This window comes from Sorghum bicolor, chromosome 3 (assembly GCF_000003195.3).
Source record: "Sorghum bicolor cultivar BTx623 chromosome 3, Sorghum_bicolor_NCBIv3, whole genome shotgun sequence".
Lineage (NCBI taxonomy): Eukaryota > Viridiplantae > Streptophyta > Magnoliopsida > Poales > Poaceae > Sorghum > Sorghum bicolor.
Window position 1 is genome coordinate 51,122,738 of NC_012872.2, and position 27,330 is coordinate 51,150,067.

Consider the following 27,330-nt stretch of genomic DNA (forward strand, 5'->3'; position numbering starts at 1 on the left):
TAAAAATATACTATAATTCATTCTTGCAAAATATATTAAAACTAGGTCAACCATGAAATATGATATATATATATGGATACTAATTCATGTGAATGATTCAAAATAACAAAGTGGATTTGAGCTAAAAATGATGGGAACATCACAAGCCAAAAACAACATGAAAAAGACAAGAAAGGCTGAAGTTAGTCACCTCTAAGCGCGAAGAGACGATGACGGAGTCGAAGAAGATCAACGATGGGCGTTGGAGATGAAGAACAAATGAAGAACAAGCAAGAAGAAGCTCCAAGAACAACAATGGTGCTCTCGGTTTCAAATGGGCAGAGGGGAGGAGGGAGCCGGCCTATAAACCGGACCTTTAGCACCGGTTCAGAGCAAAAACCGGTGCTAAAGGGTTACCTTTTAGCACCGGTTTGTAACACAAACCGGTGCTAAAGGGTTTGCCTCGGCCCGTGGCTCTGGCCGGTGCTAAAGGGACCCCTTTAGCACCGGTTCTTGTTACAAACCGGTGCTAAAGGGTCCCTGCCCCGACAGCACATGTCAGTAGCCGTTGGGCAGGACCCTTTAGCACCGGTTTGTCACACGAACCGGTGCTAAAGGGGTCTTTAACCCCGGGCCGCAAAAAGGCCGAGGTTTTTGGCCATTTTGGGCATCGACCAATGCCTCATTCTGTAGTAGTGCGCGCCAACAAACAAAGCCAAATGTACGAGGAGGAGCACGCATAGTAGTCCTCTTTTGTGACAGGGACTGCAGCGCGCCAAGTGTCGGGCCGAAAATTTTTTGCGTGCGCGTACGTCCCGATCCGTCGTTTCCGTTGGTGGTAGCTCCATCATCGCCGCGGCGGAACACTTGTGGTGGCGCGCGCGCAGCCACCACGCACACCTTTGCCCTGCCTGCCTGCTTTTAATTTCCCGAGTGGCAGCCAAAGTGCGCTCGATGCCCTTCCCTTGGCAACGAAGCAAACGGAGGACTGCGGCTGCGGGCGCAGCAAAATCACGTACGGATCCAAACCCCAAGCAAAAGCGTGGGCGGCGCCACCGGACCCCCGGACCGGACCCGACGCGCGCGTCGCTTTTTCGGCAGCTGCGAGCGCCGGCCGCGCGCGCCGCCGATCGTGCATGTGGGAATGCGTGGGATGCGCCCGGCGCGTTTCGCAGCCATCTGATGGCTGATGATCGTGTCGACCGTTCGTTCACACGTACGTGCATGCTTGTACACGGATCATGTGGGCGCACACGGTAGGCACGCAGGCACACGAACGTTCCTCGCGCGCGACCTCCTGCGTGCTATGTATCGTCCGGTCTCGTATGAAAGTGCATATACACTCGCGCTAGTTATAGTACACGCACGCTATAATTGCAAGTGGCAACTTGCAAGGCCCGCACCGAATCCGTCTGTCGTCTATAGTGCGTCCCATTCGATCGTCAGCTAAAAAAAATGGTGGTGAAACAGAGCAGAGGAACCAATGTGCAACGAAAGGCACAAAAAAAAAAGGTTGCCTTGAAAATTTTTTGAATTTCGGCATTGTATCATTTTCGTTTTTATTTCACAAATATTATCTAATTATAAGCATCTCCAACAGTTCCCTACTTCTCACTTGCCAAATTGCGAGTTTTAGCAAGTTGCTATAATGATTTACCAAGTTGAAAAAAGCTCATCTCCAACAGTTCTCTATTTCTCCTTGCCAAATAAAAAAAAAAGAGGAGGCCCATCTCGTTTAGTTTGTTGACCGGTACTTTGCCTGGCCGATCGATACCGCTTCATCCATCGCGCGATCTCCTCTATCGCGCACGAACACGGCGCCTTCCTCACGCCGCCGCTGGAACACGTCGCCGTGGTGGTGAAACAGGACAACGGCGCCCCAGCCCCCCCTGCCGCAGGTCAGCATCTCTCCCTTGTAGCGCTAGGGTTTTTTTTGATCTGTATGCCCGTTTATGTGATCTAGGTATTGATGTTGATCCTCTCTACTCGCGATTAGAAATCATGCCTAGGAAAAGATCCCGTGCTAGAAGAGTACTAGAGGAGTCATCATCCGATGACGATGAATTGCTAATATTATCGACTGCTCAACTTGTGCAAGCCGCCTTCTCCAATGAAAAAGGAAAACACGGTGGCTCTGTGAAAGGTCATAGAGTTCTTCACCGTGATAGACAAGGCGGACACAACAGGATGTTTCAAGATTACTTAGCGGACAATCCAACATACACCGATGAGATGTTCCGTCGGAGGTTCTTGGTATTACAACTTTTCATTAATTTGTTTTACAAGCTGAAATCTTATTGTAGTTATGAACATTTTTGTTTTGTTCTTCAGGTACAGGATGTCTAGGGACCTTTTCAAGCGCATAATGAAAGCTGTGGAAGAGCATGATGATTACTTTGTCCAGAAAAGAAATGCGGCCAATGTTCTTGGACTGAGTTCCTTCCAAAAAAATCACTGCAGCAATGCGTATGCTTGCATATGGGGTTCCTGCTGATGCGACAGACGAGTATGTTCGCATTGGCGAGAGTACTGCACTTGAGAGCCTGCGCAGATTTGTTCGGGCAGTTATTGAAGTTTTTGGTGATGAATACCTCAGGAGCCCTAATGAAAAGGACATAGCACGCTTACTTGCATTGGGTGAGAAAAAGGGATTTCCAGGCATGATAGGGTCCATTGATTGTATGCATTGGGCATAGAAGAACTGCCCATATGACAAACAAGGTCAGTTCAAGGGGCATTGCGACAAGCCCACTATCATTTTGGAGGCTGTTGCTTCAGAAGACCTTTGGATATGGCATGCCTTCTTTGGAATGCCCGGGTCTCACAATGACATCAACGTTCTTGATAGATCTCCCTTGTTTGATAACTTGGCGGAAGGTATTGCTCCAGAAGTGAAGTTTACCGTTAACGGCCATGACTACACAATGGGTTATTACCTTGCAGATGGTATATACCCCTCATGGGCTACTCTCATCAAGTCCATCACTCTGCCTATGGGGAACAAGAAGCAATATTTTGCCAAAGCACAAGAAGCCGCGAGAAAGATGGTCGAGAGATCTTTCGGTGTTCTTCAATCAAGGTGGGCAATTATTCGAGGACCCGGACGCCCTTGGGACAGTGAGACTTTGGCACTGATCATGAGGGCTTGTATCATCATGCACAACATGATCATAGAAGATGAAGGATACGTGGTTGATCCTCAGAAGCGTTTTGATTATGGTGGTGACAATGTGGAGCCTGAACATGGTAGAGCTCATCGCACACTTGAAGAATATATTGAAGCGCATAGAAAGATCAGAGACAAGGACACCCATGTGCAGTTGAAGGAAGACCTCATCGAACACCTGTGGAACAATCATCCAGATTTATATTTGTACAATATATGATTTCCTATTTTATATTGTTTAAGCACTTTAGTCTTAGCAAATTTATATTGTTTCAAGCGCAATGAACCCTCTATATTTTATAGTCAATTTTGTATGAAATATTCAAGTGAAAACATTTGTATTATTTCTATTTTTATAGTGCTTCTTGTCTGTGTGAAGGATATTATGAAAACATTGGCAGGTGATGGCGACAAAGTGCTCACGTATATGAAATACTAGAGCATGGCCAATTAACACAAAAGCAAATATTCGCCAAACATAATAATTTGGTAGCTGGTACAATATGTAAACTGAAATAGACTAATTGTTCATTGCATAAAAAACTAAATTGATAGCAACTTGATTTGGAAAAAAAGCAACTAAATTTCAGCTTGAGTTCCATAGCGCTTGGCAACAATGTCCTCCTGCATCATCTTAAGCCATTGAAGCTGCGCCGGGTTTAGGCCATTGAAGCTCGCCAACATAATATCTTTCTCTTGCTTTAGCAACTCGGCTTCAGCTCTCTTCTGCTCAGCTTCAGCTCTCTTTTGGTCAGCATCAGCTCTCTTGAGTTCAGCTTCAGCCCTTGTCTTCTCCAGCGCTAGATTTTCCTTGTCAACCTCAAGGGCAGCCACAAACCTCTCTTGTTTTGACTTTTCTTTTTCCTTATCGGTCTCCTCCTTCTTTGCCCACATCTTGTCGATCGCCTCCGCGCATACTTCCGCACCACCTCCCCGAAGATTAGCTTTCACCTTCTTAATTCCATCTGACCTTTTCCTGGGCTGTGTTTCTGGCACATCAGCAGCTGCGGCTGATTTTTCAGAGCTGGTTTCTTCTTCATCCCTTGGCCTGGACTCCTTTGAGGCCTTCTGAGTCTTTTTGTTTTTTTCCAGTTTCTCAAGCTCTGCGATCTCTACCATCTTGGCTGCCCACTTGTCTTCATCCTTCAGTACGTTCCAACAAGGGATAAGAGTGAATTTCTTTTTGTCCTTGTCTTCCTCCATGTACAACTTGCATGCTGCAGACACCTGCACAACAATGTACCAATTTATATATGAGTCACAAACAGATTAAAAACAGATTAAAAGCAGATTAAATTTTTTTTGGTAAAACAGATTAAAAGCACGACATAACCCTACCATGTCTGTGACAGTGTGTCCACTTTGATGCTTGCGTTTAATCGCCTCATAGCATCCGCAAAATTTGTTCACTTGATGCTGAATTGTGAACCACCGATGCATAATGGAACTCTCTGTCCGCACAGTTTCAGTTTTTTTGTTTTGCTCAAAATAAGCATGAACTCGATCCCAAAAAGTGTTACGAGTTTGGTTGGCCCCATTGAGAGAATCCTTGCTAGCGTTCAACCAGACGGAGCAAACAACTTCATCTTCCTTGAAATGAAAATTCTTGGAACGCTTGGTATGGTTCTTACTCTTGTTAGCACGACTTGTAGGCACGATTTCAACATCGGCATCTGGACTAGACTGTGTACCTGTAGCTGGGGAGACTGGAATGGCGAGGTCGTCCAAACCAACAACATGTTCGGCTTGTCCATTCAGGAGAATGCCCCCTAAGAAATTTTCTTCTTCCGTATCCATCATTCTAAACAAGTGCAATTTATCATCAGCAACATACTATGTGTACAATCATCAAAAACTTTGCAACCCCGACTACGTACCCCGACCAACAATTTATCATCATCAACGTACAATAATAGAGTATCATCAAGGAACAGCTAGTAACATACTATATGTCCGATCATCAGCAAGGAATAAACAACAAAGTACCCATGAATGTATGCCGTAAAATTCAGAGAAGTATCCTAAAATATTTGCATCAGAATTAGACAACTATCATCAATCTATGCAACAAACATACAGTACCATCAATCTAGACTATCATCTATCACTACATGCAGGAGGTTCACGCGAACAGATCGAATAAACACACGGCCATGAACTGATTCTATCGCGAGATCAATTAATCTACCAGCTGAACCCTAGCCTATCGATGAGAAAGGCATGAACCTGATCGCAAACCTGGATGGCGGCGCAAAACTGAACCCTAGCCTATCGCGAGATCGAAGACAACGGGGAGAACCACGTACCTGATCGCAAAACTAAATGCCGGCGCAAGGAGGACGGGCGCGATCCGCGATCACTCGTCCGGTTCCCTAGTGGCGGCGCAAGGAGGACGATCGAGAGGGAGGACGTGCGGGAGGGAAGAGTTTCATGCGGGAAGGAAAAGTCCGACGCGCGCCATCCACCCTCCGAGAACCGCGACGCTCGATGGCAAGGAGATGCGTGTGCGCATTTTTACGCACCGGGAGGCTCTCGATGGCAACTTGGCAAAAATTGGCAAACTAAATGGAGAACTGTTGGAGATTGAAATTTTGATGTTTTGCCAAATTTTAGAGGATGGCAACCCATATAGGGAACTGTTAGAGATGCTCTAACTAGGCTCAAAAGATTCATCTTATGATTTACAGGCAAACTGTGCAATTAGTTTTTATTTTCGTTTATATCTAATGCTTCATGCATGTGCTCTAAGATTTAATGTGACGGAGAATCTTGAAAAGTTTTGGGTTTCGGGGTGAACTAAACAAGGCATATATTAGTATCTTCTACAGTAGATACCACTCCGTAAACAGTGGTCGAATCAAAACCACTGTTGAGATGCTTCATGCATGCTTCGGTTTCACATATATAGACATATATAGCCTGTTACGAATTAGTAATATAAATGTACTTTTACCGTTCCCATATAAAGCTCCTCCATCCGTAAGAAAATAAGGAAAAACAAAACAGAATACCTTGCAGAAAAGAAATAAACAGACAAGAAAATAAAAATCTACGAATAACATATATACCCTATCTTCAAGGAATTTGGCTCCATCGAACCTGATACCTCAGACATTTCTCGAAACCACAACTTCACTCATGAGCACACAAATGGAAACATTATTTTTTTTTATTATTTCTCATTTTTTTTTTCCAAAATCACCTCACCGGGAAATTGATTCTTCTCAACAGAAGCAGAAGAGACCCAAAAAATTTGCAACCCATATCACATACCCGTGCCAGCTGTCACCAGTCACCACCAAGCCAGACCCGTTAGCCCGCGACTCCACCCGCGTTGCCCCTCTATAAATACCCGCGCCCTCCGCACCTTTCCCCACCACCAGCAGAGATCTCGTGCTCGCCGCTATCAATTCGTTCCTTCTCCACAGCAACACATCCGCCTTCTAGAACCTTCTCGCCGCCGCCGCCGCCGCCACCACCCGTCGAAGCGAAGCAAAGCAATGGCCGGAGTCGGATCGAAGGCCCTCGCCGTGGTCGCCGTCCTGGCGGCCGTCGCCCTGTCGGTGGCCAACGCGGCTGATGCGCCCGCGCCCAGCCCCGTCTCCGCCGCCGGCGCCGCGTCGGCGCCCTTCGCCGCGGCACTCGTCGCCTCCGCCGCCTCCTTCCTCTTCGCCGCCGTCCGCCACTGAGCCGATGGGGGCCTGATGCCTCGTGCCTGCCCTGCCTACCTACCTAGCAGTACTTCCACCACCGCCGCCTTCGCCGCCTAGATCTATTTATTATTATTGGAGTGTTATTCAGTAGTAGTAGTAGTAGGGAGAGATTTCTTCGTAGCTCTCGTGTCGTCGTCGCATTTTGGTCGGATCTGGTGTGTCCTTGGTGGAGGTTGGGTTTCTACCGTATCGTGGTGTGTGTGTGTGTGTGTGTCGGTTGTGTGATCTGATGATCCCCCCTTGTAGATACTCTGCTTTCATCTCGCCGTGATCGTGAGTGGTGATTCTGTCTGGTTGCTACTGATATATTATTATTTCTTCTTATTATTATTGGTCCCATTTGAGACATGTGTTGTTGCTGATTTGTGTATTATTTCTTTCTCTGCGCTTGATTTATCGTTTACTCTGCTGCGTTCTGTGTATTGTTCGCTCCGTCGCTGCGAAATTTTGCGTCGCGGTTGGGATCCGTGACGCGTTAGATTTGTTTCTACTTCCGATCCGCGTCGCGTTGCATCGACGCAGGTTCTTTTTTGTTGTTGCCAGGAAGTAAATTAATTAATTATTACGATCTGAAAGACTGACTGACTGGGCTTTAACGTGTCTTGGTCTGTGGTGTGTTTCGATCTGGGTAGTTTTTTATTTCTGATGAGGATTCTCAGTCAGGCAGGAGAATGAACCTTGGGGCGTGTGTAGTTTAATGCCCTTCCTCTGCTGACAAAAGATTGATTCGGCGTCTTGTTTATGAAGGTCAGAAACTCATGAATAGTGGTGCCCAACCTTCATCAGTTCCTTAATATTTTGCTCTGAATGCAACAACGGCAGAAGTGGCAAATCTCAGTGCGGATTCAAAATTCCTAGCAAACAATGCCGGCAAAGTAAACATGGACTGGCGAGCGACCAGGAGCAGCACATGATCGCTGTTGTTGAGGCATGGAGCCATATGACCGCTCCTTTGGACGGTCCGGTCAGAGGTTCAGCTTGACCCAGACCTTTGCTGCCCTCCTCTTTTCATTTTCATTTCTCAATGGCCAATAACATTCAGCATCAACAGTGCTAGGCACTGCTACAAATCCTACAAACAGTCAGAACACCACACTCTTTCTTGTACTCTACAGGTAGACAAGAAAACGGTGATGCGTTGGCAGACGAGGAGGAGTTGAAGCGTGTAACAAACGGTTTACTACCCCTGTAGTACCTGTAGTGAGCGACGAGCGTGTATTATTCTGGCATGTTTGGTTGCTAGCCATAGTTTGCCACACTTTACCTTAGGCAAGTTTGATCAAGTTAGCAAGTATTTGGTTGACAACTAAGTTTAGGTATGATTCTTTTGGGCTCCACATGTCATAGGGTTAAAAAGTGTGGCAAGATTCCTTTAGGCATGGCAAAGTGTGGCAACCAATTTGCTAGCCATACTTTTTGTGGCTTGCCACATTTGTCTAAAGTTAGTTGTGGTAAAGTATGACTAGAAACCAAACATGTTGGGGTTGGGTCCATGCGATGTGACACCAGACAGGAAAGGGCGAAAGGCTAGAGAGAGCCGTGAAACCATGATGCGGTCGAGCGCGCGCCTCTGGACCCTGTGGCCCTGCAGCATCCATGTGCTGTCGTCCCTTCTGCCCCGCGTAGGGAGGCGTTCCGCCTTTTGCAGTCGTTTTCGCGGTCGGACCCGGTTTCGCCACCCCCCTCCTGGCCTCCTCCACCGTCCGCCCTCCAGATGAGCATCATCAGCCATCTGGTGTTCTTACCAGCTTGTGCATTTGAGATTACCACCTCAAGCACACATGTACCAACACCACCAAGGCGCTGCACTCTGCAGAAACAGTCAAAGGCGATAAAACCTTCTTTTTTTTTGCTACATCAAATTCCCCCTTACGTACGCATGCTTGATAGTTTTTTTTGAATGGACGCATGCTTGATAGTGAAACCAGCAGGTGAGGTGGCAATAAAACTGATCGTCACGATGCCATCGATGGGGGCAACAGGTGTCACAAATGTTGGTAACTAAGGCAGTTTTCTTACCAAAATTTGTCGACACTGTTGCCGTGTGACGACTGATGAGGGTAAAAAAGAAGCATATCCTCTCTCTCTCTCTCTCTCTCTCTCTCTTTTCTCAGCTAAAGTATGGGCCGGCCATCAGGGAGTTAACCCTGTCAATTCGCTTCTCCATCTCCATTATGCGAAGACACCAACGGGCAAACGTGACAGCCTGGTGAGAAGGACAGGATGTGCGTGAGCATGACCCGGATGCTGCACCAGCACTAGCAAGGAGTATCGTTCAAGTGTCCTGTCGTCTTCTCTCTTAATTTTTACCCCAAGATTTATGATTCTATCAACGTGTCGCTCCCTGAATCCCTCTCATTTAACGGATTCATCGACAGTTACCATGGCAGGGAGACGTCGACTTACAAATCACGGATCGGGTGTGCCAAGATCACAAATCACGGATGTATAAAATGGTAGATAATAGGCGCTATTTCATTCGGCGCGCTGGACCGTCAGGTAGAGATACAATGATCTAGGCGGCATCTTAGAATGATGACTTGACCAAAGATAATAGCTTTGTGTTTTGACATAAAGATTGGTCACACACTAGGGGCTGGATCGTCTGGATTGCCACAGACCGAAGAACCAAACGAGGATCACACTTATGTGGTGAAGAACAGAGAGGTTTATTAAACTGACAAAAAAAAAATCCATTAAAGCTCACACACGGGAGGGACCCCGTCGGGGCAAGGACATCAGCGAGTTGCTCTAGGTAAGCCGGTAAACCTAGGGCGCTATCCTTGGTCGTCGGATCAAGAGATGAACAGCGACATAAGGTTGGAAAAAGGATTAGTGGAAAAAGAGTAGGTGCAAAAAAGGTTAGATGTTGGGTCCTTAATCGACCATGCACTCCCTATTTATAAAAGAGTAGGAGTGATCTTATCTTGTTTGTAAAATAAATGTGATACTATTATTATATCGTTTTATAGTTTTTAAATTAGACCTTAGCATGGATCTTAAAATTGGCATGACCCCAATTTAAGTGTCAATAACAAGATATGATAAATCAACTCAAGATGTATAAGCAAGATATAGAGGATATAAGCAAGATAAAGCATAACAAGAATGCAAGATATAAAATACAAGATATAACCTGAACTTTGTGGGCATCAAGCCGTAATACACCACACCAAGACATTGCAAAGAACCAAATCAACCATAAGCATAATAATAAGCACACAAGCATGCCCAAACAATTTTACTAAACACACAAATGGACTAGACTTTGCACCATTTGTCATATTCGTTATTCTACTTTTGGGGGACAACATTGCTGATATTTGCACTTGTAGCCTCTCAAAACATTATATGAGAAACATTTCAAATGTGAAAAAATCGTTATTCTACTTTTGGGGGACAACACTGCTGATATTTGCACTTGTAGCCTCTCAAAACATTATATGAGAAACATTTCAAATGTGAAAAAAAAAGTGAAACAGATATACAAAGATAGACAAAAGTCTTAAGGTGTATTGTGCCCGCATGTTTTCTCATGTAAAGGAGTCCTTTGTCGTACAAACACATAGTTCCCTCAATCCGAAAACAAAATTAACTTCTAGAGTTGTCTTAAGTTAAACTATTTAAAATTTAACAAACTTTATAGAGTATCAACATCTATGAAACTAGATAAGAAAATATTTCATTATGTATCTAATGAAACTTATTTGGTGTCACAAATATAAGTGCTCTTTTCTATAATTTGAGTTAAACTTAGGATAGTTTGACTTCGAACAACTCGAAAAGCTGATTTATTTCAAGATGAATGGAGTATAATATTTATTTTGAGATGAATAGAGCATAATCTTTGTTTTACAGCTGTTCTCTCGATTTCAGACAGGTCAAAGTTATGCGCTCATTTTAAGAAATAATGTGTACAGTTTTTTGGAGACCTCGCAAGAGTGCAGAAATTATTCAAAATTCTCATGTCAACTTATATGAGTTGAAACTTCACAAGAAAAATAGAATCAACAGGCCAAGGATCTCGCATTTCAACTCTCAAGACATTTGAACATTCCCCTGCTCCAATAAAAACTTCTCCAACCACATTTTTGAATGGCAAAAAATAGCTTGCTGACATTTTCATTTTATATTTCACATAGACATGATTTTCGTCCAGTAAAAAAGAAGAATAAGAATATGCAGATTTGCAACAGGCTCTATATATTATTCCTTTTTTTTCACAATATTGGTCCAGAAACAACATGCACGGCATTCAAGGAAGCAGTTAATTGAATAAAAGGATAGACGAACACATGAAGACCAGTGATTTACAGTAAGGAGAATGTGCTACAGAACTGAATCAAAATGAGACTATTGGATTCCATCTATCGACAAGCGTGTTACGGTGTTAGCCTTGTCATCCAGTTGCTGAACAAACACGAACCCCTAGCCAAACCAGAACACCTTCAAGCTTGGGTTTGTCTACAATTGTAATTACGAAAACACATGCAAGCAAAAGAACAAAATCACATCATCCCCTCTTTGCTATTAGCTATAATTGGTCTGAGTATTGTGTTTCCATTGACGACCTTTGTTGTTGCAACGAGGAAGTCATAGCCCATTCCTTCCTGCAATACACAAGGCAAGAGGTATTAAGTGAAGAAAACTAACTAAAGTGTGGTCCAACTTCCTCATGCGTGTTCGAGAAAAAAAAAAGTGTGGCCCAACTAAAGAGAGGAAATTATTTCATAGTCAAAATTCAGGTATTATATGCAGTAAAAAAGTTCAGAGAAAGACTTTTTGTTCAGGTAAACAGAAGTATAGTGGTCAGGTTTTTTTGGTAGTGGTGTGGGGGAGGAGGGCTGATCTAATCAACTCTCATAACAAAGGGGACAACAAAAGTCACGAAAAAGACTTTACTCTGTGCTAACCAATATAAAATGGTTGCACCAAATTATTCTTATTGATTTAGTAATTGAGAAAACAAAATCAGGAAAAAAAGATACTCCTATGTACCATGAATACTGAAGTGATTTTTCATATCTAAGAAAATACCTTGGAATCCATTTGCTCTAAACATCTGAGAACTGAGAAACAAGTAGGACAAGGCATACCTGTGCACTAAGGAATCGAAGGGCAGCAATCTCAGCAAATGTGACACCGCCAATAAATACAACCAAAACCAGAGAGCGATGACCAACCCTAGAATAAACAGAAATATTAGAAAGCAGATTTATAACTGTGAATGCTAGGGGATGGTCCACAATGTTTTCCATATCAAGACTATATAAGTTTTAGCACTCTTCTCTATTAAATATATGGTTTTGATTGAAGCATGAGATCATTCTCCCAGATCTGCTACATACTATCCAGAAATTATCTGCTATGCATTTTGGTACCACATATTTCAGGGAAAACTGGTTGAGTAACACCAAAAACTTGACCATCTATGTCTGACGTCAACATGACTAATTACTTCTGTTGCGACCATTACTAGCCAAGCATATCTATTTTAGATGGCCTTGAACCCAATCAGCACGACTGTGCTGGAAAACAGTGGCCTCTAGGCAAGGACAAGGATAGCTGATGCACTAGGAGTTATGATATATTGTTTTTCTTTCCTAGAGAAGATGCATGCCATCCTTATAATGATAGATGGCTTATCCTAGAGAAACAATACAACCTAATCTTATCTCTAAACAATAACACAATCGAAAGGCCCTAGGAAGGCATGGTGCTCCTCCTCTCAGATACCAAGTGTGTTGTGCTTGTGCTTGTGCTTGTGCATGACATCTTCGATCCCCAATTTCCTTGAATTTGCATACAGAGTCAACATGGTGTCCATATCCCTCCCATCTCTCTCCAGTCTCCACTTCAATCATTTCTGTCATGTTTGAATTGTTATACAGCAGTGAATTTACCTGTCAATACTCTGTTGAGCCCCTAAACCTGGATGCACCTCTGGTGACGAATTAATTGTCAAACCACCCTACATGAGTGAGAAAATCTTTAAGGAAAAGATTTTTTTTGCTTCCCTAAAACGAGAAGTCAATTCAACGAGTTCCACTCACTCTTTTCAAATCTAGATGTGGGCCTGGCAATAGTTTCAACAGTTCTTCAATAGACCGCCTGCAAAGTGAGAAATAAATTTCAGTGTGAGAAAGTATATGTCGCAAACGTTCTATCCATTAATTAAGGTTATTAAGGACATGCATGCAAACCACTTGTACAACATAACAGCTGAAGCTTTCCCACCCGAAAAGGATGGGTGAAGCATTTGTTGCCAAATAAACAGCACTTTTTTATCTGATAATTGGTAAAAGGCAGGATCTATTTTGGCTAAGAGAGCAGAAATGTAGATATAAGAAAATTGGGCGACACTCCTATTATACTGGATACTCAATCTAATAGAAGAGACTTTTTGTAATTTATATCAACAAAATGGCTCACAAGTTTCCACAACTGAAGTCTGCACAATTTATAAATAAATATATAAAAAGGAATTGGAAGGCTACATTCCTAAGGAATACATGGGACAATTTTCTTTCTTTAATGCATGTAAGTTTTACCCAAGAAAGGAAATGAATAAAGATCATGTGTAATAAGAACTTTCCGTTACTCAAAGACCTAGATATTTTATTCTGAGACTTCTTTTGGCATAGAAACATTTCTTCCATAGGAAGTTAAACAATCCTTTCTCCGCAGATTACATTCAAAGAAACACGTCATCATCATAAAAAAAAGTAAAGGGACACAAAGAAACTAGCATGAGAAACATACCATCCAGATCTCACTGCATGCTGAACAAGGCGGATACTAAGAGGTGCGTATCCAGAAAAGATGTAGGATATATCAGTAGGGCTGAGATTGACAATAAGAATAGATTAGTAGAAGTTGAAGGTGTAACTAGATATCGAATGGCTAGTTATAACGAGCTGAAGAATGGCCACAATTATGCCTTGAATAATCATTACAATGAAGCAGTGCATTGCAGGAAAACAAATAACTTCTAAACAAAATTAGAACTAAACAGAAAAAATATTGACTCTAAAACATTTTGGTAAAAATTAGGATGAAGTTTGAAAGGATGTAGCGAAACAGTTTATATATATAATAACTTATATGAAGAAGACAGAAACAGTTTACTTTTCTTGAACATGCAGGAGACCTGTGTATCAGTGCATGCATTGGGGAATACAACTCCCTCTGTTTCAAAATGCAAAATGCTTTAGTTTTGCCTTAAACTTCTCTAACTTTGACCAATACAAAATTGTACCAACATCTACAACACCATATTAGTTTATTAACTACACCACTAAATGTCTTGGTAGTGCATTTATATGCTACTGTAGATGTTGTCAAAAGTTATAGAAGTTTGACTTAGAACAAAACTTAAACACTTTACATTTTGGATTAGAGGCAGTATTTATGTAACCAAGCATATATGAACCCAAATGCTTGTAGCATGAGCAAATAGAACATAATGCAAAGTATATATAAAGCCTCAAGAGTTAATACTTTGCCGTATCATTCACGTCAACTATAAGCTGCAGTGCTCTTGTAATACCAACCCAATTGCTTCTTGATTCCTGGGTAGTACAACAATGTCATTGAAGATTAGGAAGGCAAAAGAAAACAACATTGAAGGAACCACAGATGACTCTGAAGAAAAAGTTTGGTGACACTCAAATCTGACTAACCTGCCTCTTAAGAAGGCCAGCCTTCTCCAGATTGTATAATAAGTGCATGTGTTCAAAGCCATAACTATGAAGTATCTCCCGCCTAGCCAGTAAAAAAGGCAGAGTAAAGAAGGATTAAGTGTACACTCAACAGCATGCTGGAATCTAAACAATAAATTCTAATAAACATAGGATGTATAACAAATGCACAATAGCATCCTAAAGCACGTACTTTTAAACAGCATCTACTCCACAAATCCGTGTATTCCATCTTAAGTCTATATTCAATTCATGCATGCAAACGATAGATGTTAAAGGATGGATATTTCTTATTAAGGGTTTGTGTAGGGAGCAGCACACTTGTTTTGCATTGGAGTATGAAGCATGCCATACATTTGTTGATAAGACCCAAAAAATTATCTTATGTTTGTGGAACAATTATTATAGCAAAAATGTGCCTTAAATGCGGCCGTGACACATAATACTAAGAATGGTAGCACCTCCGCTAGTAACAATTTTTTTGCATTGGGTTACAGGGATCAAAGACGAATTGACGATGTCTAGTTTATGGTCAGAAGCCCAGTCTCAGTTCGCTAGTCAAGGTGTCTCTGGCTAGACATGAGGACACTTTCAGTTTATAAAAATGTAGGGCTTTAAGATCATTGGCTTGATCATGCTGTTATGTGACGTAAAGCCTTTATGAATATCTAATATTACACAGTATTTAAATTTATCAACTTTTTTAATTTATGCACTAGCTTGATATGGGAGAGGAGGAAAATTACACAGATGCTTTATATTCAGTATTTCTGGGTACCAACACATCTATCTATTAGTTCATAAAAAGTTGGGAGAGAAGGCGCATCTCTGATGTGATAGCTAGAAAGAAAATTGTGCTCCAAGACAGACGACACTATCAACCCATACCTTAATGCCGCAATACATTTAATAAGTTGTAAAACAATTAACCAATAATGAACATAAAGCTTTGAGCCAGCTCCTTCTACTACTTCCTGCTGTTGCTGCGGCTGCAGCTGCAGGTGCACAAGTACTTAAGTAGTAGCAACATTGCAGCATGCTGTACAGCTGCAGCTGCAGCTGCAGCCGCAATGACGGCAGGAAATAGCAGAAGTGTGCATAAGCAAAAAATGAAAAAGAGAAAGTTTCATAAACCAACATAAGCATACCTCAAGTAATCAAAATTCTTCTTTGGAAGCCCAGCATTTGTAAGAGAAAGTAACACCAAAAGGCGAAGGACATTTTCAATAGCTTCCTGCTTATGTATCATCTCCTCAATGTACTCAAAGCATCTGGGGATGAAGTTAGCTTAGCTCATATATACCGGGAAGAACTAAAACAGGACCTCGTAGAAAACATGTGGCCCAACTTAACATAAAATTTAGGCAGCTTTCATAGAAGTGTGAGAGTAAAAAATGTCAAGACAAATGCAATTCAAAACGCAAGTTCAACTTGGTGAAAGCTCAAGGAGAAAACTTTGCTTTACTCATTCACCAAGTTTCCTGCACGTCGATAAAAACAAGCATACAAAAAGGGATATTTTAAGCAAATGAGTAAACTTAAGGATAACAAGTGATGAATGAACTATAAGAAAAAGAAACAGAAGAAAATTACAGGGTGTTTGGTTTGAGGAATGAACCATCCATCATCTTGTTTGATTTGTGGAATAGAATAAGTTGATCCATCACCACCTCATTCCTCACAATCTAATAATCAGTATAAGCATGAGGAATGAGGTAATTCCACCAAATTTGGGGGATGGGTTCCTCCTTAAACCAAACAACCTCTTAATGAAATGCAGCTCCTCGGTGTTCAAAAGCAGAAAAAAAAAGGGCAGTGCAAAGATAAACTCACATTTCAAAGTTCTGAACCTCCAATATTGTTTGTTCTATGTCTAGTCGAGCATGAAAGGAGGGTTTTCCCGTGAATGATTGCAAGTGTTGTGCCAAATGAACATGCCTCTAAACAACATGCAATAAGTTAGTAAAATAATATCAGAGAAAAATGAAGGCATGCAATCAACTCACAGCTATCTCCGGTAACGAGTGCAACCTCCTCACAAAATCCTTGAGCTCCGAAACGGACTGAGTCTGTTAAAAACCACAATATCAATTAATTAATTCCCTTCCCTTTTGTACATTGTACTAGCCAAAGGTAATTTACTGTAGAAATAAAGAGGCATAACATTTAAACACTGGACGCAAGAAACACACTAAAAAGTAGTAAGTTATTCATACTAAGAGTTCCATAAAAGCATGTCCTGATTCAATCCTCTGGTATGGTTGAAGAATAGAGGCAGATTAGACACTTTTGTTTATCAATTGTCCTGATTGAAACAATTACAATCCATTATAGAGGCTTTCTCCAAAGAACTCAAATCTTATCTCTAAAAGAAACTATAACTTGATTAACATACAAAATACTTGATTTGTTGGGGAACAATAATTCAATCTTAATATAACATGGGGACTCATTCTAGTTCCAACAGTAAATAGTCTAAAAATAAATTTATATCAGTAAATCATCTGAAAGAGGTGGCCCATATTTAAATAAAACACACATGAACTTGGCATTTGCATCCTTCCTCTTGAACAATGCTAGACATAGAGGACACACGGAAAACACAACACACTTAATTCTTACGTTTGTGGATTTCACTTCCGCATAATCTTGCTGAATAGATGTTGCTTTTTGACGTAAAACCTGCAGTCAATACAATTTAAATTATTTAATATGGGTAGAAATGATGGTAGCTATAACTAAACAAACTGGAATTAGAAATGATGGCTATGACAATAGCAGGTACAACCAAAACCAAGGTTCAGCTAGGCGCTAGGCGCTCTCTAGGCGATGACCCCTAGCCTAGCGCCTAGGCGGGATTAATCGCGCCTAGGCGCTTCTAGGTGTTTTGCTAGGCGTTTATATATATATATATATATATATATATATATATATATATATATATATACTGATAATACATATATTACCTTCTAAAGAGAAAAAAAACAGCTGAATAGTGAGTCCAAATAGATAGAAAGGCTAGCCTAAATAGGTAAAAAGGCCCAACAGGCAAGGGCCCAGCCCATCTTCCATAGACTACAAACCCTAAACCCTATCCCCCTCACCTCACGCGCCGCACCCGCTCCCTCACGCCGCACCCGACCCCCGCGCCTCCGCCTGCATCAGCCGCCGCCTCTGTGCGCCCTCCTCTGTGCGCCTCCTCTGTGCGCCCGCCGCCAGCCGCGCTCGCCCGCCTCTTCCCAGCCACGCCTGCCACCTCCTCCTCCGCCACCGCATCCTCTTCCTCCTCCTCTGCCGCCCGATTCCCTGCCTCCTCCGCCGCTGCCGGTGCTCTCTGCTGCGTCTCGTTCTCCGCTGCCGGCTCTCTCTGCTGCGCCTCGTCCCCAGATCACTGGATCTGCACGTGGGGACACCGCGGCGCCGCAGTACCCCCTCCACCTCCCCCACCGCCGCCGCCGACGAGCCACCGCCGCCTAGGGGTCCGCCTACCCCCATAGGCGAGGCGAGCACCCTCCGACTACCGCCTAGTCGCGCTGAATCGCGCCTAGGCGAGCGCCTAGCGGAACTATGACCAAAACCACAAAAGTTAGCACAAAGTTCCTTCACATGAATAAACGAAAGTTGTAGTCAGTGGAGTGAACCTGAACTACAACTTCAAAATTGAGGTCTCGGATCTCCTTGTACAACTTATCGCTGAAAAAAAAACACCAATATAAATGCATAGCTCCAAATACAGCAAAATATCCTGTTGAAATGAAAGCCTATGTACAATAAGACAATTGCAAACATATATTTGCACTATCTACAGTCACAAATAAGTACCAGCCTCTATGCAATAAATTTGTACAAAAGTAGTTTTCATCAAAAGCCAATCTAGGTACTCATGAAGGTAAGTTGATCAGACATCAGAAGTTTGATTGCAGACATTTTGCACCATCACTTTTGATAGGAAGGAGTAACAGATATTAACTTCAAAAACTAAGAAATCCATTAATAACAATTATCTCAACTTTCTAGATCCAAAAGTTTCAAAACTGTGCAAAACAAACCATAAGTATCTTGATAATGACAACGATGCCAATAGAGTAGCTAAGAATAAAAAACTAAATAAAAAAAGTACGCTACAAAGTATTCGTTGGCACAAAGAAAATTTACAATTTAGTAACATGTACTCTCTCAGTAACAGATACTAGAATATACCCCGCGCATTGCTGCGGGGATTGCGGAGAATTTGAAGTAAAATTAAATGGAGAGGATGTGGATACCTTTCAATTGAGAGGTTGAAAGTTAGTGGGATGACATGTCTATTAGCGGGAGATGATGTGGATAGTTAGTGGGGATGATGTGGATGGCTTGCATGATGAGATAGACATATAGTGGTGATTAGCTTTATCTAGATATAGATCAGTCATTTAGGACAACTAAAAAGGTTTGACTTATGGCAGATCTAAAACGATTCATATTTGTGACCAGGAGTATTTCAAAATTTAAAGAGCAGATTAATAGTCACTAACTGAGGCAGGGAAATTTACCTTGAATTCAGTGGAACCTTAACCTTCATATTTGTGACCAGGAGTATTTCAAAATTTAAAGAGCAGATTAATAGTCACTAACTGAGGCAGGGAAATTTACCTTGAATTCAGTGGAACCTTAACCTTTTTCCCATCTTGTTGAGCTCCAATAATGCTTGCATCAACTTCCACTGAACCGTTATTAATTTGTAGCATCTGTAGAATATTACATGATCCTAGATATTTAAATTCAAACAATTTGAGATTCTATATCACTGTAGCAATGCAGCAGGTTTAGGGTTTACAAAATGGATGGATAGATCATCTGCATGCATCGATTGCATTTATTTAGGCCAAAAAGAATGTTTCAGGACCTATCATGCAGTGATATCGGGCATGTTTGGATTGAGGCACTAGGAGCACTGCCTGGGCCAGGCAGCACTGCTCAGGAGTCAGGAGCCAACCAAAGAGCCCCTAGCCAATGCCACCATATTTTTAGAGTTACTTTCAGAGTCATAAACACAAAGCAAATTAGCCATTATATAATGGCTAGATGCTTTCATAGATAGTTCTGGAGTGCCAAATAGGCCACCTCCAATATGCATCTGAGCACAACAATTGCAGATCATGAAATCGTTCATTTGACCACATAAAAATCGTGTGTTAAAAAAAGGATGTTTCAGACATATTTTCTTTCTCGAACATACAGGAGCACTGCATATATTTGTATTAATATAAAGAAAGGGAATTATACAATGTTGCTTGTTGGTTCCATCTTTAGATAAAGTGATATTAGAACGTCATACAGATGCAAGTTCATAGTTCTATGATGACTTTACCATGGTTAACAAGAAAACAGAAACAAATCACATGCTCATGAATTTAAGCCAGGATGGAAAGTTTCTATAGCCTACCTCATCCAACAAGCCTTCATACGTCAACTGAGAGCACATTGGTGTCACCATGTCCACCTGAATGGAAATAAAATTAGAACAGATAAGAAAAACTACAATACATCAAAACAGTATCACACCTGATATCACTGTAAAATGTATCAGTTAATGACTTCAAGAGAAATACATGGTCAAAACAGATGACAAGAAACACTAAATGATTGTTTTCGGAAATGAAAATCACAGTGCAAATAGAATATAATAGAATGCGTACCTCTCTGTCTAGCAGAATAACAGTGTTTATCTCCGGAATCCCCATCTAAGACATCACAAAGAAAAAAAAGATGGAACTAGTCAGGTTCAAATAAATTTAGAAACTTGGGTCACAGAAGCAAAACATCAGTTGGTCTTACATCATCCATGTTGACTGGATCCTCTAGTTGCATATTATTCAACAACTCTGCAGCTTTGGTTGACGCCACACCCTTAGCCCTAACATTCGGGATAACTCCAAATGCAAACTGGCAAAAGATGCAGCAATAAGCACAAATGAATAGTTTCAAGAATCTTATAAGTCAGTACAACAAAGTACAACAGGGTGTTATGTCTTCTACTTAATTAATAGTGAACTTGAGATTTTCAATATTTCTAAAATTGTACATACTCTGTACTCATGTCCATTTAATACCTCAGGCACAAATGCATGCATTAGGGCCTTTTTGGTTGGTGGCCTGGGCCAGCCAACACCATCCAGCCCAGACCACCAAAAATGCAAGCCTGGAATTGCTGCCTGGTAGGCAGCTTTCCTAGGGTCCAATCCAAACAGGCCACTAGTACAAGGAAGACATAGATACCTCTAATTTATGGATCGCTTTAGCAACATGCCAGATAGAACTTGTATCTCCTTCAATAAGGCATTCCTATAAAATCACAAGGGCTAAAATGAGATTCAGAATATCAGAAAGACAAATGCTAGATATATGCAATAGTACCTGCAAAGAATGGTCAAGTTCAAGAGACAGGACATCGTCATCCAATGGAACTAGATATAAGGGATATTCTCCGAATGTCAGTCTCTGATGAACTTTCTCTTCCTCCAGGATCTGCAGATGCCAAGTAAAACAGTTCTTAGAAGTCATTTTCCAATCAGAGACATGTTCTATTTCCATTCATCTTCATGGCAGCAGAAAAAGAAAGACACAGATCATCTTCAAGGTATGTTATTTATTCTTAAAACATTAACATACATATATGCAAAATAATAATGTAAAGTCATGGTCAAAGTAAATAATATTTCAGGCCTGATACGCATCATGTATGAGAATTGTATATATAGTACAAACAGGACACAGCCAATGCTTAGCATGACAAATACAATACACAAGGTGCTGTCATTAAACTCATGTCTAAGCATAGCCTAAGGGCAAAGGCATAAACTAATGAGCTAGCTCCAGCCTGCCAAGTGTAATTGATTGAATGCATGAACATACAAGAATCAGAAGGTTCAAGGATACATGTCCATCTAACTGGGAAACGGTTATTACTTTGAGTTTCATTGTTATTAATAAATTTGAATTTAAATTTATAACAAATCAATAGATCTGAGCATTGCAAACTATTCTACAGCACCCATACACAATATAGAACCCACTAGTGGATTAGTTCAAACATGAAAAGAACTAGGAGGATTCCCCGCGCGTTGCCGCTGGTATGAAGAAGTAATATAAATATGTTAGAATATTAATCACTAAGAATATATATGTATAGTGTTGGTAATGCAGCAATATATGTTAATAAATGATGTGGTTTGCTAATGTGAATAGCTTGAATGAAGATATAATGGCATGTGTTAGTTGGATGTATTAGTCAATGCTGATGTGGACACTTTGCATGGCGAGATAGTTGAATGTACTAGTGGAATGTTCTAGTGGATGCTGATGTGGACACTTTGCATGGCAAGAGAAATAGCTAGTGGGGTTTATCTTTATAAGAGATATAGATATAGATAACAGATACCTTCTCACAAGCAACGGTGCGGCGAGGTACAAAGTAAAGGAAGTATTCCCTCTGGAGCCCTTTAGGTTCATCGTTCTTGATTTGACTTGCAATGAACTTCATGAAGCTTAGCTGAGAGCGCACAAGATATATGATCTTTGGGCATTCCGTCTGCAAGGGGTCGGGCGAGAGAATCCGCAATTCCGCACCATACTCCTGATAAGCAGAATAAAGGGCGTAATGAGCTAAGAAACTCCAGATGAACTGGGGAATACGCTATGGCATAGCCTAGACCTTGACATATGATATATATAAAATATAAAATGTACTAGCAAAGAATATTACTGCAACACAGAGTTATTAAAGATAACCAGACAAGACTAGCATACACATAAGTGTCATCACACCTTTAGCAGCGATGTCTGCACAATCAGTGACAGAGTCCCAGCGAGCTTGGGATCAATGACCAAGCACTTCTTCCCCCTTATCTGGTACGCATCACAAAGGAAATCAAACTTCTCAGTTCAGTATCAACAACAAGACCACCGGTGATCATGTTATAACAAGCAGCTTGAGACAGGAAACACACATTTTTTAGGATGCCAAGCAGGTCCTTCTGCGACTGCTCCCTACAAACAGATCGAATAAGCCTGTCACAATCCAAATGCTTAACAGATATAGGAGGAGGCGAGCGAATCAGACGGTTCACGATGGTGGGGGCACCTGAGAGCCGCAAGGTTGAGCGGCGCGTTGTCGAGATTGGGGATCTGCGCCATCTGCCCAGCTTTGAATTGAAATGAATCTATCCAAGTCCCGGTAGATCCCCAGCCTAAACAGAGGTGGGCAACGGGGGGCAGGAAAGAACGATTAATCAAGCAGTACAGGAATTTTCAGTATACACTACATCCAAGATCACAGAATTAAGCAATTTGAGCACGCACGAATCAATTGGCGATAAATGATGACTGGATGAGGCAGAAATCGTACAATACCTCAGGCTGATCGAGCGGGTTTGCGGCGGAGGCACGTCACGGGACGGACCAGAGGGTGTCTACGGAGCAATGACGCAGTCCACCGCCCAAGGGAGGGAGATCGGGCGGCGGCGGCGCTCCGCGGCACCCGTCGTCTCCTCCTGCCGCCCAGCGGGATCACCGGCGTTGGGGCGCTGCGAGTTCGATAGACCGAAGGTCGCCGGCGGCGGCCGGTATCGCTGAGACGAGATGGGCTGGGCTGGGCAGCACGCAGACGCAGCCGAAGGAGGTAAAAAAATGAAAATCGATATTTGTTTTGTTTTTATGTTTTTTAATTCGTTTTTCAAAAAAAACACCGGAGTTTAAAGAAATAGAGGTATAGATAATTAGCGGGTGTTTAGTTCCGTTTCATCCAAAAAAATTCTGGATTTTAGACCATCATTTTGCATAATAATAAAACTAAACATGATGCAAAAATTTAGCAAAAAGGTGGTCATTCTTTATTTTAGACTAGTAAATATGCACGTGCGTTGCAACGGGATATATAAGTTTTAGTATTGGAGAGAACAAATGACCATAAAATTTTTTCATTATTTAATAAATAGTATAGTAGGCTACCATAGTTAAAATTTATGGCACTAAATCCACAATACTAATATAAGTTGTTCGGGCGCCCTTCCTAAAAATTATGATGTTTCTAGTTTCAAATTTTATTACCTTGAATGAAGGTAATCAGTTTTCTATTTTTTTTTAGTAGCATCTCTATTTGCTTTCATACCAAAATTGTGATCTTGTGGGTCTCCACATCAATTTTTTTCTTTGGGAAAAACTGCCAGCTCAAGCGATTCTCGCTGCACGTGGCACATGCGACCTGATGCTGCTTGGTCTGGCATGGGATAGCTCGCTTGAGCTCGCTGTGCGCAAGCTGCGTGAAGCGGTTTGAAGCTCAGGTGGATTCGATTTTTGGAACGTGGTGCTTCTTCAATTCAGGGCTCCAAGCCTCGTCTCCGGTTAAATAGCAGAAGTATGCTCGTTGTCTCTGTCTCGTCTCGCCACTATCCTGTTCCGCACCTAAAGTGATGGCACCCTCGTCCTCTGTCCGTCCGTGTGCTGAGAATCTCGGAACCCGTGGTCATGTGATGTGGGGACGAAGAACCCAGCCAATAGCTTGGTCAACTTGGGCAACCACGCACAGCGCAAAATCGTCCGTGTCAGCCCGGCTCAGCCCAACTACAGCCCACTATCCCACCAGTATATAATGCTTCATCCAAAATAACCCTAGGTCTAATATTTACTCACCAGCCGCCGCCACACCTGTGCACGCACCTGCTCCTCTTCTCCTCCACCCATGGGCGTCCTCTCCATCCCTGCTCTAGTGAGGTTGTGTGGAGATTGCCCCAAAACTTTGCTGGCTTGGATCTCTATGTCTCTCCACCCTTGCCTTGCTCTCTGACTTGTAGCTCCACTCATGGATGATTGGGGCTTATCGAGCTATTGGGCAACACGCCCATCACCGTGCTCTTGTGCCACGCCGGCGGATCCCCACGTCGACAGCCAGCGGCGTCCTCGAATTCTCCCTAGCGCCACCTAGAAGATCTCCCACGCCATCATCCTCATCAAGGGCGTCGACAGCTTGCTACTATTTGTTTCGATTTTTTGCGCTGTTAGATTTTATTTCTACTTGATTCGAGGGCTGATTCCAGGAGTGCTAAGCAGAGAGGATTTGTTATTATATAGAAAACATATGTAGATCCAAATGAAAATCTTGGGCTTCTTTTTCGATTTGTAATTCTTTTTGTTATTTGACTTGTTGGATTCTCCTTCCTTTACTTGTTTGCCCTATTACTTTGTACATGTATAGGTTCTACATGAACTTTGTTTTCAAGCTCTACTGAAAACGTATAAGATTAGGTAAAAGGAGGCTTGGCCGTGAGTCGAAGCCGGTACAGGCAAGATGCCAGACGAAGGCGGACAGGGCGAGCGGACAGAAAAAAGGGCAGAAAAAAAAGGCAGACTGAAATTTTGGCTCTTTATAGATAGGTATAGATTTTAGCCAAAGAGACAAAAAAAAACTCCAAAAGCGTCCACCCCCACTAGCGCCAAGAAAAAATTGACATTTTGGATGAAATTAAACACATATATGATAAGTTTGCTATTTTATATTTCATCATTTTAAAATACTTGGCATTTTGTATTTTGCATTCCATGATAAACTAAACACACCCTTAGATATAGATAAGTAGCAACCTTAATTTATTTCCTTTCTCTCCAATAGTTTCCTAGCTATGACATAGGAGGGGTCTTTTTTGTTTTTTTAGTCTATCTGTATTAGTATTCAAATAAAAATGTGGTATTTATATTGATTTGATTCCATGTGAATTTGATCTGTTTCCATCCTTGCCATGTTCGTAGACAAAAGCCAAAAACAAAACAGCGCACAAAAAGATTTTGTAGAGACACCTAATTCTCACTACCAACAAATGTCTAGCACAAGGCGGCGCGACAACAAAGCCTACCTCGTTTCCTATACAAGTTTGGGTAGTAAAACTAAGTCAGGCTAGTCTAAGTCTGTCCTTAATAAACCAAAACTTGTTTGTTTGATTGTGTACGTTGTTGGGCCTGACTAGGATGAGTTCGTGTGTTGGTTGGTTGGCTTGGTTTGCATATAGTCACCTCTTTTTTCGACTTGGTGAGTTCAGCCCCTTTGAGTCATTTTCTCAGACACGACTGGCACACCCTCTCCATCTTCTCATCGCCGCCCAAGAAAAGAACCTGACGAGTTCCCCCAATCCACCAGAACCTCCCTACATCCGCAATGGGGCCCAGTGCCCACCTTGCTGCTTGCCACCGTCCCATCGAATCCACAACACTATTGTTGATGTGCTGGGGCCATCGAGTTGCCGAGATTCTAGCGTGAGGCAAGGTTATTGACCGTCCCTTGCGCGCATAGGAGGGATCGGAGGAGCGTTCACCAAGGCTTCTTTGAGTGCATCCTCAAGTTGATGTGGTTGCAGTTCACGCCGCCTTCGCCTGCGCCGACGCTGGTGGCTGTGCTGCTTAGCGTCGAGCTCGTGTTGCTCCTTGTTGATGCGTCCCTATCGGATGCGAATGGGATCTCCAGTGAGACAGGGAGGACCGCTGACTGGCGAGGGGCGAGGAAGGCGTGGTGCGAGCAGAGTGAGCAAGGCAGCACGACAAGCACCATTGCAGGTAGGGCGCATCATCTAGGGTCCACCAATCTCGGCACTGATGAAGGAGGAGGGGGTCATCACCACGGTGGTGAAAAAAGAGAGGATTTCTATCGTAGTGGTTGTCGCTGCCGAGTCGGATGCAAGGAGGAAAGGGCTACTGCAGTCACGACATCAACCTGGAGAAGGACGAACACAGGAAGAGCGTGTGGTGAGGTGCGGGGAGGTGACGAGAATGACTCGACTGAGCTGGCTTAGGCCTGGTCAGGATTGAATCGCCGATTCGACGATCCCACTTGGTTCAGGCTATAGGGGTACGACTAGCTACATGTAGCCATGCTCCAGGAACTTACCAATGAACCAAACAACTAGAAACTGGCATAAGGAAGCCAGGAGCAAGGTTGGGCTGACAACCAAACACACCCATAAAAAATACCCCGCACATATATACCAACAAATGTCCAGCACCAGCCGCCGCTACCAACAAATGCTCAACAGAAGATGACGCAGTGGAGCGTGCCCTATACTAGCATATTACAAGAGGGGACAAATAATAAAATGGTGTACTATATGATGGCTGGTCTTGCAGGATCTATAAATATCTCTCCCATATGCTTGAAAATCAACAGAAGTGTGTCCACTGTCCAGTGTGCTAGTATATCAATAAAGTGGTATACTATATGATGGCCGGTCTTGTAGAGCTGCCTATAAATATCTCTCACTTCTGCTTGACAACTAACAACGAAACAAAGCGACGACGGCTCTAAACAGTAAACACTGAGCACGCAGTGTGCACTACCACACGAGAGGGGAGCAATAAGCGAGGTTTATTTGTGAGAGAAGCAAAAATGTCTTTCCTACTGTTTGTGTTGCTAAGATGCGTCCCTCCGGTCCTACAATTTTGAGGACCCTCTGGCGATTACATCACGACGACTCCTAAACTATAAAATTTTATAATAATATAAGCTAATTTTTTCATAAAGGGAAAGCAAATCCAATCATATATAGACAAATTGCTCTTATTGTTTTTTCATTTTCTTTTCATGGTCCCTGACAAATGTTTCTTAGGTAACATTCTAAAATTCTAACACCTGACCTAAATTATAAGAAAAATATAACTATATGAGTATAAAGTACTAGACAAAAATTGAACAAGAAAAAAAACCAGTGCCTAGACAATTGGGACATGAACAGAACCAAGATTCACAAATCAC

General features: G+C 42.3%; 1 protein-coding gene across 1 annotated transcript; it reads right to left on the reverse strand.

Annotated features, from left to right (window-relative positions):
• On the reverse strand, positions 11,113–23,246 carry LOC8078604 (vacuolar protein-sorting-associated protein 33 homolog). Its single transcript, XM_002457965.2, has 23 exons — positions 22,950–23,246; positions 22,681–22,786; positions 22,547–22,586; positions 22,365–22,445; positions 21,979–22,173; positions 20,955–21,065; positions 20,817–20,882; positions 20,376–20,483; positions 20,237–20,281; positions 19,984–20,040; positions 19,191–19,285; positions 18,200–18,251; positions 17,181–17,240; positions 16,565–16,627; positions 16,392–16,498; positions 15,707–15,829; positions 14,541–14,622; positions 14,359–14,429; positions 13,621–13,701; positions 12,912–12,969; positions 12,762–12,829; positions 11,955–12,042; positions 11,113–11,468 (listed from the first exon to the last, which is right to left on the reverse strand). Exons 2-23 carry the CDS (start codon positions 22,731–22,733, stop codon positions 11,367–11,369), a joined length of 1,806 nt encoding a protein of 601 aa, XP_002458010.1. The 5' UTR covers positions 22,734–22,786; positions 22,950–23,246; the 3' UTR covers positions 11,113–11,366.